Source organism: Sebastes fasciatus, chromosome 2, assembly GCF_043250625.1.
Source record: "Sebastes fasciatus isolate fSebFas1 chromosome 2, fSebFas1.pri, whole genome shotgun sequence".
In the NCBI taxonomy this organism is placed as follows: Eukaryota; Metazoa; Chordata; class Actinopteri; order Perciformes; family Sebastidae; genus Sebastes; species Sebastes fasciatus.
Genome location: NC_133796.1, coordinates 3,692,767 through 3,703,487, shown reverse-complemented (window position 1 = coordinate 3,703,487; position 10,721 = coordinate 3,692,767). Strand labels below are relative to the sequence as shown.

At 37.6% G+C, this 10,721-nt stretch overlaps 1 protein-coding gene and 1 long non-coding RNA gene across 3 annotated transcripts in view; one reads left to right on the top strand and one right to left on the bottom strand.

Annotated features, from left to right (window-relative positions):
- LOC141782433 (uncharacterized) overlaps positions 1 to 10,721 on the bottom strand; it is a 53,925-nt gene that overhangs the window by 2,591 nt on the left and 40,613 nt on the right. The window lies entirely within an intron of this gene.
- znf319a (zinc finger protein 319a) lies at positions 2,603 to 8,310 on the top strand. 2 transcript variants are annotated; one of them, XM_074658496.1, is made up of 2 exons: positions 2,603 to 2,729; positions 4,878 to 8,310. In XM_074658496.1, exon 2 carries the CDS (start codon positions 5,016 to 5,018, stop codon positions 6,792 to 6,794), a length of 1,779 nt encoding a protein of 592 aa, XP_074514597.1. In that variant the 5' UTR covers positions 2,603 to 2,729; positions 4,878 to 5,015; the 3' UTR covers positions 6,795 to 8,310. The 2 variants fall into 2 exon arrangements, with proteins under 2 accessions (XP_074514597.1, XP_074514605.1); XM_074658504.1 differs by lacking the exon at positions 2,603 to 2,729 and adding an exon at positions 2,796 to 4,408.

Below are 10,721 nucleotides of genomic sequence, written 5' to 3'. Positions count from 1 at the left end.
CTGATGCATAAATATGTAATTGGAATTTTAATGTTGTAGCAGGTGCAGCTAATTTTAAGTATTTTGCATACTATTACACAACACACACATAAAAACAATTAATTATATTTCATTTTCTCATATGATTTTAAAATCTGAAAAATAAGTGGTAACTAAAGCTGTCAAATAAATCAAATATATATATATATATATATATTTATCGCTGAAAAATAGTACAGCAGACGAATAAACTACTCAAGTACAAGTACCTCAAAAACCGCACTTCTACGCTTTTATAAAACAACTATTCTAATATAAATTTACATATAATATAATTTACAGTAATATAATATAATATAACATAATATATAAATGTATTCCTCATCATGGGATTATTATGGACATTCTTCCTAACTGCATATTCATCCAAAAGCAATAAAATAAAATTAGATAAACTTTATTAATCACACGCAGGAGAAATGACAGATATGAAATGAGGAAATGTGAATACTGACTTTTAAAATCATAAAAATAAAAACGTGTCAGACAAACATGATAATCATTCCACCCTGAGGTTAAATACCAGGTTACATCAAAGGGAAGTGAAACTTCCCCTTTTTTTGTTTGCTAATTAGGTTGATACCTCAGAGGTCACTCAGTCAAATTGCTGCGCTTTATAATTATAATGAAGAGTTGACCTTTTACTTCAAAGTGTGTGAAGACTTCCACAACAAATACACACAACAGAATACACATTGAGCTGTTGTAACTCCAGAAATATGAGGTTTGTGAGTGCTTTTTTACACTGAGATTATACATTTAAGATATAATAACCTAATAAGTCAATAAAAGGTATTTCAGTAGAACCACTTCAACTTTGGCAGTGATTTTTAGTATTCAGTTTAGTATTCAGAAGTATTCAGATCCTTTACTTAAGTAAAAGTATAACAAATATTTAAAATACTACAGTACACATTATAATATTAGATTATCACTGATGCATTCATGTGTGAGAGGAATTTTAATGCTGTAGCAGGTGCAAGTATTTAGATATACTGTTGGGTAGTTTAATGTACTGAAAAACCATTATTTATTGTTTATTTTCTCATAATAGGTTTATATAATTATAATGAAGAGTTCAGCTTTTACTTCAAGGTGTGTGAAGACTTCCTAATACACTTTAAAAGGAGAATAGCAGTTGCAACTTTGTACTTTTTTGCACTGAGATGATGCATTCAAGATATAATAATGATATAATAAGGCTATAAAAGTTATTTTTGTTGATTCTTTATGGTAATGGTGTGCTTTTATCTGTAAATCTGTGAATAATTATTTAGAAAATTGCAGTAGAACTACTTCACTTCAACCACAACCACTTCGTTGGTTAGTTTAAAGCACTAAAAAACTATTATTTTTTTAGTTTATTTTCTCATTCCAGGTTTATTTAATTAGGATTAGGATTATATATACATGTCATATTTGACTTCAAGGTGTGTGAAGACTTCCTAATATATTTTAAAAGAACATGAGGTTTGTCAGTGTTTTTTTGCAATGAGATGATGCATTCAAGATATAATAGTATATAATAACCTAATTTAGTTGATTTTTTTATGGTAATGGTGTGGTTTTATTTGTAAAACGGTGAATAATTAAACTTCAACCACAACCACTTGTTGGTTAGTTTAATGCACTAAAAAAAATATTATTTTGTCCATTTTCTCATTATAGGTTTATATAATTATAACGAAGAGTTCACCTTTTACTTAAAGGTGTGTGAAGACTTCCCAATAGCAGCTGTAACTCAAAAAATATGAGGTCTGCGAGTACTTTTTTGCACTGAGATGATGCATTCAAGATATAAGATAAGATAAGATAAGATAAGATAAGATAAGATAAGATAAAATGAACCTTTATTAATCCCGGGGGGGAATTCTGGTGTCAAAGCAGCAAAGCGCAGGTATAGAGGTACAGGTGTACAAAAAGATTATAAAACAATAAATAGTAATACAGAATATACATAGTGAATGGACATAGTGAATGGACATAGTGAATGGACATAGTGAATGGACAGTGTGTACCGTCCGTCAATAAAAAAATTTTTGTGTACAATAAATAGATGTAATATGTGCAGTCTATAAAATGGTATATGGGATGTAGTGTAAAGTAAGTTTAAAGTGCATCAGTGGTTAGGAAAGGTGGTTGCAGGTAGTGCAGATAGATGCAGATAGTCTAGACTTATTAAATGAATAATATAATAAACGTATTTTGTTGATTTCTATGATAATGGTGTGGTTTTATGTGTAAATCAGTGACAGAATGACAGTTGAGACTCTTCAGTGTTTACATGTCCTGAAGGAGAGAAACACTGCCCCCTACTGTCCTACTGAAGAAATATATTTGCTAAAATCTTTTCGTGCTTGTATTGTGTTTGTGTGAATGCACTTCAAACTCACTCAGAGAGCAGTTTCTCTCCTCCTCGGCTTGTTGTTTTCAGGTTGAACCACCTCCACTTCCAGCATGGAGCAGCAGCAGCGGCTGTAGCAGCAGCAGCTCCGCGGCGGCAGCAGCTCCACTGCGCGGCGGCGGCGGTTTCCGGTGTCCGTCTCCGTCTCCGTCCGTCTGCAGGAGGATGGCGTCCGGCTTCACCCGCAGCCTCTCCACCGCCGGTTCTCCAAAGAGCTCTGAATGCACCGACGGTTCGTCGACCTCAGGCTGAAGACGGCTGTGCAAAACATCCATAAGCGGCTCCAGTAAGTCATCGTGATTTTAAATGGTGTTTTTGTTTCAGATGTGTTGCAGAGGCTCCGCTGGAGGAGGAGAGATTTCCCCCCGCAGCTCCGGGGAGAGGCCTAGACCCGTCCGGGAGTCCGTTAACCGGGTTATACCGGCCTTCCAGAGAGCCGCAAACGGGCTGTAGCTTCGGCCGCTTTTACCTGGTTGTAGCTACGTTATTATATTATAATAATAGCGCGACAAACAGCGGAATTAATGTGTTTTATACGGTGAAATAGTGGCTGATGATCTGAACGGAAGTCCGGTTGTTTAGTGACGTTAGCTCTGGAGCTAACTGTTAGCTTAGTGGTTAGCTTAGCTGTTAGCTTAGCTTGTTAGCTTAGCCGTTAGCTTCGACAAGCTAACGTCTGTTACATCCTGAAAACCGAAAGAATACCATTACATAACTATGTAGAAATTAACCCTTTATCTCCAGTGAAATAATATAGATGTATAATAAAGACATTAACAACGTTTAAAATACACATTTACTTTACATTTCTAGCTGTTAGCTGTTAGCTTAGCTGTTAGCTTAGCATGCCAGCTTCGGTGAGTTTTTCCCCCGCAGCCCCGGGGAGAGGCCTAGTCCGCTCCGGGGTCCGTTTACCCGGGTTATTGTGGCCTTTCAGAGAGCGTCTGTAGCTTCGGTCGGTAGATACGTTATTATATTATAATAATAGCGCGACAAAACCGTTGAATTAATACGTTTTATAAGGTGTAATAGTGGCTATTGATCTCAACGGAAGTCCGGTTGCTTAGTAACGTTAGCTCTGGAGCTAGCCGTTAGCTTAGCGGTTAGCTTAGCTGTTAGCTTCGACAAGCTAACGTCTGTTACATCCTGAAACTGGAAATAATACCATTAAAATAACAATATAGGAATTAACATTTCTCTCCAGTTAAATATATATAAATATGATAAAGATATTTACATTGTGTATTAACATTTAAGTTACACATTTAACTGCTAAATGCGTGTTTTTCTGCTCTCTGGAGGAGGTGAGCTCCGCGGAGAGGCCTAGTCCGATCCGGGGTCCCGTTTAGCAGCGACGGATCCCGGTCAAAACCCGGTTATTGTGGCCTTTCAAACGGCTGTAGCTTCGGTCGCTTGTGCCTGGTTGTAGCTAAGTTATTAACAACAAACACTGGAATTAATGCGTTTTATAATGTGAAATAGTGGCTGATAATATCAACGGAAGTCCGGTTGCTTAGTAACGTTAGTTAGCTGGAGCTAGCTGTTAGCCGTTAGTTTCGACAAGCTAACGTCTGTTACATCCTGAAACCGTTAAATAACCGTGTAGGAATTAACCTTTATCTCCAGATAAATATATATATACATATAATAAAGATATTTACATCATGTTTAAACGTTTAAAATACACATTTAACTGCTAAATTCGTGCCTGATTTCAGGAAATACACCAAGCCCAGCTTCTGGTGTAGCAGTTTATTCTGAGTGTTGTTAAAGCGGGGTTCCGTTAATAGATGTACATTTCACCGTGTTATGGGTCTAACAGATCATTATACTAACATAGGAATATTAGAGCTATTTCAGGAATACTAGAAGAACAAGTTTTAGGCCTTTCAAGCTAGAAGAGGTGGTTTGTTTCAGTTGTATTCTCATCACAGACTGGATGCAGGATGTTCACCTGCTGTCAATGTAAACATACCTTTTACATCATTTATAATGGCTCATGTTGGCAGCTCATCAGTCCTGCACTTTCATATTAATATCAATATCATGTGCAATACCACTTTTTACATTCTCATGTGCAATATCACTGTTCATTGTGTGCAATATTAATGTGCAATATTACTTATTTTTCAGTTTGTTAGCTTACTTTACCTTTTTTATTTATTTTATCTTATCTTATTTACTCATTTTACCTAATGTATCTTACTTAATGTTATTCTATTGGGCACTTGTGCTAGAAATAGTACTTTTTTATTTTATACACTTGAACTTATTGTAATTTTGTTGTATTTTTGAGCAATCTCTGGCACAAGAATTTCCTTCGGGATTAATAAAGTTCTATCTTATTTTATCTTATATTAACACCCTGCATTGTATGTACTCATTGCAATAAGATTTTATGACTTTAATTTGCTGTGTATGTTTTTCCCTTTAGGTTTACTCGCTTATCTGAAAGGACGTGAACACAGATAAAGCACTTAGCTACTCTCTGGTGCTGGCTATTATTTTTTAAATCCACCCTCTTCAGTCCAGCACTGAACCCCCCCTCATCCAACCGGAGCTGAATCCCTACATGCGAAGTGGAAGGATGACGGAGGCGTGGCAGCAGCAGCAGCAACATGCAGTGGCTCCACCCTCTGTTGTGCACACGCTCCCCCAGGGAGCCGACAACCCTCTGGGCTGCACAGTGTACGGAGTCGTCCTGCAGCCAGATGCATCCCTGCAGCAGCCCCAGCACGGCCAGCAGCTCACGGTTCAAGCCCAGCAGCCCTCCTTGCAGGTAGGGGGCGAGAGAGGGCACAAGTGCGGAGCCTGTGGTCATGACATATCTCACCTGGCCAACCCTCACGAGCACCAGTGCATGGTGAACCAAGACCGGTCCTTCCAGTGTACCCAGTGTATGAAGATCTTCAGCCAGGCGACGGACCTGCTGGAGCATCAGTGTGTGCAGGTGGAGCAGAAGCCGTTTGTGTGCGGTGTGTGTAAGATGGGCTTCTCTCTGCTCACCTCGTTGGCCCAGCATCACAACTCGCACGGCAATGGAAACAACCCGATGAAGTGCTCTATCTGTGAGAAAACATACCGGCCCGGTTCTGGAAACGTCACCCCGACCTCGTCAGCTGCCAACCCCCAGCAGCCCTCCACTGGTGAGACGTCCAGTGGCGGTGCAGCGATCAGTGCCTCGTCTCCACCTGCGTTTGAGGCCTCTTCACCCGACCGGCCATACAAGTGCTCAGTGTGCCATAAGTCCTTCCGGCATTTGTCAGAGCTGACCCGCCACGAGAGAGTACACACTGGTGAAAAGCCATACAAATGTGACACTTGTGATAAAAGCTTCAGCCAGTCTTCACATCTGGCGCACCACCAGCGCACGCACAGCTCCGAGCGGCCGTACAAATGCGCCGTGTGCGAGAAGAGCTTTAAGCACCGCTCTCACCTTGTGCGACACATGTACGCTCATTCGGGCGAGCACCTTTTCAAGTGCAATTTGTGTGAGATGCACTTTAAGGAGTCGTCCGAGCTCTTGCACCATCAGTGCCAGCCGGAAGGGGAGAGACCTTTCCGCTGCGGTTCTTGTGGGAAGAGCTTCAAGCGTCCGTCTGACCTGCGGCAGCACGAACGCACCCACTCAGAGGAGCGACCTTTCCAGTGCGAGGAGTGCCAGATGAGCTTCAAACAGCAGTACGCTCTCGTACGCCACCGCCGCACTCACAAAAACCCAGCTGATCGCCCTTTCAAGTGTAACCTCTGTGACAAGGGGTTCCTCCAGCCATCCCACCTGCTTTACCACCAGCAGGTTCACGGTATGGAAAGTCTCTTTAAGTGTGCGTCCTGCCAGAAGTCTTTCAGCCAATCAGGAGAACTGCTGAGGCACAAATGTGGCGGCGAGGTGGAGAAGCCCTACAAGTGCGACGTGTGTGGCAAGGGTTACAAAAAGAATTCGACGCTGCAGCGCCACCAGAACTCTCACTGTACAGAGAAGCCGCTGAAGTGCTCCCTGTGTGACAAGCGCTTTGTGTCGTCCTCTGAGTTCGTTCAGCACCGCTGCGATCCGACCCGCGAGAAGCCGCTGAAATGTCCCGACTGTGAAAAGCGCTTCAGGTACTCGTCCGAGTTGCAGCGCCACCGCCGAGTTCACACCGGGGAGAAGCCTTTCAAGTGCGCCAGCTGCGACAAGAGCTTCAAGCAACGAGAGCACCTGGCCAAGCACCAGAGCGTGCACTCGCGGGAGACGCAGTTTAAGTGTGTGTGGTGCGGGGAGCGTTTTGTTGACCTCACAGCTCTGCAGGAGCACACAGTCCAGCACACTGCGGAGGGGGAGAGTTTCCCTGAAGCTCAATGCATCCCATGAACTGAACTGCTCTTCAGTCCTGGGTAGCAAACATGACATTTACCCTCAAAGCAACGTGTGCCAGCCTCCGCTCTCCCATTTGTAGTTTATAACATGCACCCATTATGTTTAATGATTTTTAGACTGAATTCATCCTCACCCTTAGTTGAGTAAATGACAAAACACCCTGAGTCAATAGAGGCGACTAGGATCCCTCGTCTTATTTTGGAACACATGGAGAAAAAACTTGAACAGAATGAAAAGAGGCGTAAAATGTGGGAAGATCACGGTTTTGTTTAGTGCTGAGTGTGGGACCTTATTCTGTGGTTGCATGTGATCGTCTGTTTTGTAACTTCTGTTGTTGAGAAAGATGGAAAGAACTTCCAGACAGTTGTCAGATGTGTGTGCTCATGTGTAAGCTCCTCTAAAAATCCATGTGCCTTTTTTACCGATCACTTCACGTTGTGTTTTTGTTAATATCATGTCCAGTTTAGCCGAGAGAACCCTCCCATCCGTATACAGCGGCTGGCTTGTGCAGCAGTATCTTTTCACATACTTAGATCTTAGGTAGTATCATCTGTTTGTGCATGAATATTTATCACACTTTAATATCACTGTTGTATTATAGGTTTGGTTTATTTAGGAAAAACATCCTAAGAAGAAGGAAAAAAAAGTGGATTTGTGAAAATGTATAGCCCGTGTCCTATGAAATCTGTGTTGTTGCATCTTTGTATTAAAACAAATGACATGTAGGTAACTAACCCATACCTATCATGTCATACAAACACTTGACATGTGCAATAGAACATGCACAATGTAATATTTATGACTACTGATTCATGGCATAGTCTACTCTGTTATATTATAGATTGTGTGTATACGCTTATGTAAACATTGAAAACTGTATAGTGCTTATGTTACCTGCTTTTGTATTCACTATGAATGAGCTTGCAGTATTTTGCAAGCGCTTTTAGTTTCAGTTCCAGGAGGATTTATCATAACCCGACAAGACTTCAAAGCATTATATTGCTCACTTGCCACAAACTAGCTGCATTAGTTACTGTGCGATAGATCTAACAAAAAGTAATTATTTTTTATGTTTTTGAAGAATTGGCCTTGTAACATCCTCAACGGGATCCTAGCCTCGCCCTGGTCCGGACCGGACGCTCAGCAGATTAATAATCAGAGTAGCCTCAAAGTTCATATGTTTGGTTTATGTCGGGCATAAAGTAAAAACATTTGTGTACTTTAGTTTACTGTGTGGATTTCTATATTCACAATATTTGCAGTATATTTAAAAAGAAGGTTTTTGGAGTTTAAGAATCATGGGCAAAGGGAAGTACAGCGGGGTGGGACGGGATGGGGGGGGAGCTGTGTGGTTGTGCCATGGTTTTAAGTCCTGGTGAGTCTGCTTCAGAACCTCCTGTTGGAGGTGAACGAGTGTAATGAAGCGTTGGATTCACACATAATGGATATCAATATAGATTCCTGTTCATACTGTATACAGACAATTAAAATAAACCACCCTTATGAAAATAAAGGTGTACATTGTTTTCATCACAACGTAGTCTACTACATGAATTCATGTCTGTTAATTCAAATTAGAGCTGCAACTAAGGATTATTTTAATAATTAGGAATCATTTCAATTAATGTATTTGGGCCCGCAACTAAAATTCTTAATTTCATTTGATGACTGTTTGGCTGAAAGGGGAGTTTTTCTTATCATGGTATATCTAGTATTTGGGCACATGTGAACACTATTTTTGCATTAGACTGTTATATTTTAGGAAAAAAAACAGTAGTCCCCTGTACCCAAATACTAGATATAGTATGATAAGAAAATGGCTCTCAGAAACTACAAGAAGCACAATCAAGTATTTGGTATCTATGAACTCATAACAAGGTGAATATCAAAGATATGTACACATATGCAGTGTAAAAGAAAAAAAAAATTCATATGGAAAATACTTAATAAACACAATGTTAGTGTTTCTTTCTCATCACTTTGTCTGTTAAATGACAGAAATAGTGGCTGTTATTATTTACCAGAGTCCAGGATGACGTCTTCGGATGTCTTATTTTGTCCGACTGACAGTCCGAAACTCCAAAAATGTTCAGTTTACGATCCTGTAAATCAGAAAAACAGCAAGTTTTCTTTGAAAAATTACTAAAACGATTAATTGATAAAATACTTAAGGATTAATCATTTAATTAAAATGCCACTGCTTTGGTTGGTAAGTAAATGTAATATAGTGGTGGAAAGTAACTACACAAAGTAAGTACATTTACTCAAGTACTGTGCAATTTTAAGGTACTTGCATTTTATTTGAATATTTCCACCATGTTCTACTACTTCCTACTCCACTGCATCTCAGAGGTAAATATTTTACTTTTTACTCCACTACATTTATTTAATACCTGTAGTTACAGCTGATTCAGATTAATAATACAACATATAATCAACAAATAAATCATAATGTAATATTATAGGTTCAAATAAAACTTGATCCCCAGGGGGAAATTAATGCATCAATAATATATTATACATTATTATGAAATGGGCCATTCTGCTTTTACTTTTGGTACTTTTAAGTAAATGCTGACGCTAGAGTATCTAAAGACATTAATATTAATATTTTAGCCAAATCATTTTTAAGTGATTAACAGTTATTATTTTCAGGTCACTTTTTTCCCTCTTTATTGAACAAGAAACAAGGCAGGTTGAACACAGTATCAATAAATTATAAATTATTATGTGTCTGAGTAGTATATATATGTATATATATATATATATGTATATATATGTATGTGTATATATATATGTGTATATATATATATGTATATATATATATATGTATGTGTATATATATATAGTAAAACAAAAAATAAGAAAATAAATTTAAATAAATAGTAAATAATGGGAAAAAAATCAATCTAAACTTCAATATAAATTAGTATATAGGGCATTCAAACTAAGTTCTTTTACAGAATTTAAACTCATATTTCAGGGATTTATAATATAGGTGACATTCATTACAAAAAGCGTTAGAAATGGGAGGATTTCATAAATGTGGCTTCGTGTAGATAATATTTTGCCATGAGAATTGTGTTAATCAGCAGATTTTCAGTTCTACAGAAAAAATATTTGCGTCTAAACCATTCTTCCATTTGTTTACTTTAAGTCAAAATTTGAATGCAGGACTTTTATTTGTAATATTTATACTTGTAGTATTTTTTACACTGTGGTATTACTACTTTTACTTAAGTACATGATCTGACTACTTCTTCCACCAGTGGAAACTCAAAAATTAGTCAAATTAATATTGAAATTATAAAGTAATTGGCATAGTTGTTTTATATTTTAATACAGTAATAGTGTATATAAAGACATTTATACAAATATTTTAGCCAAATTATGTTCATATAGGTCACTTTTTTTCTACAAGGCAGGTTGAACACAGTATTAAAATCATTGTATCTGAGTAGTAAAAAAATAAATGAATATATACAGTAAATATAACAAATAAGAAAATATATATATATTTTTATACTTCATTTTTTTCCCATTTTTTCACGGTTGTTTCATATATGCAATTAACAGCTCGTAATTACAAAAGTTTATAAACCAATTTTTAAGTAATGAGCTTAGAGACAAACAAAATAAGTACACAAGAGAAAACAACATCAGCATTAGAAATGAAAATAATAAAAAATAAAATAAAATATTATTTAAAAAATAATTTTAAGTGCATAAATTGTAAATTATGAAAATAAAATATATGTGTATATAATAAATATAAAAGGTCTTCAATATAAATTAAAGGGTATTCAAACAAAAAATATTATCTCTCAAGTTTGTCCTGGCTTGTATATATATATTATATTATTTAATATTTATACATATAAAATAAAACAAGAAATAAGAAAATAAATTTAAGTGCATAAT

Bases quoted from the DNA above. Each gene is read 5' to 3' on its own strand.
- znf319a (XM_074658496.1), top strand. From the start codon at position 5,016: ATGCGAAGTGGAAGGATGACGGAGGCGTGGCAGCAGCAGCAGCAACAT.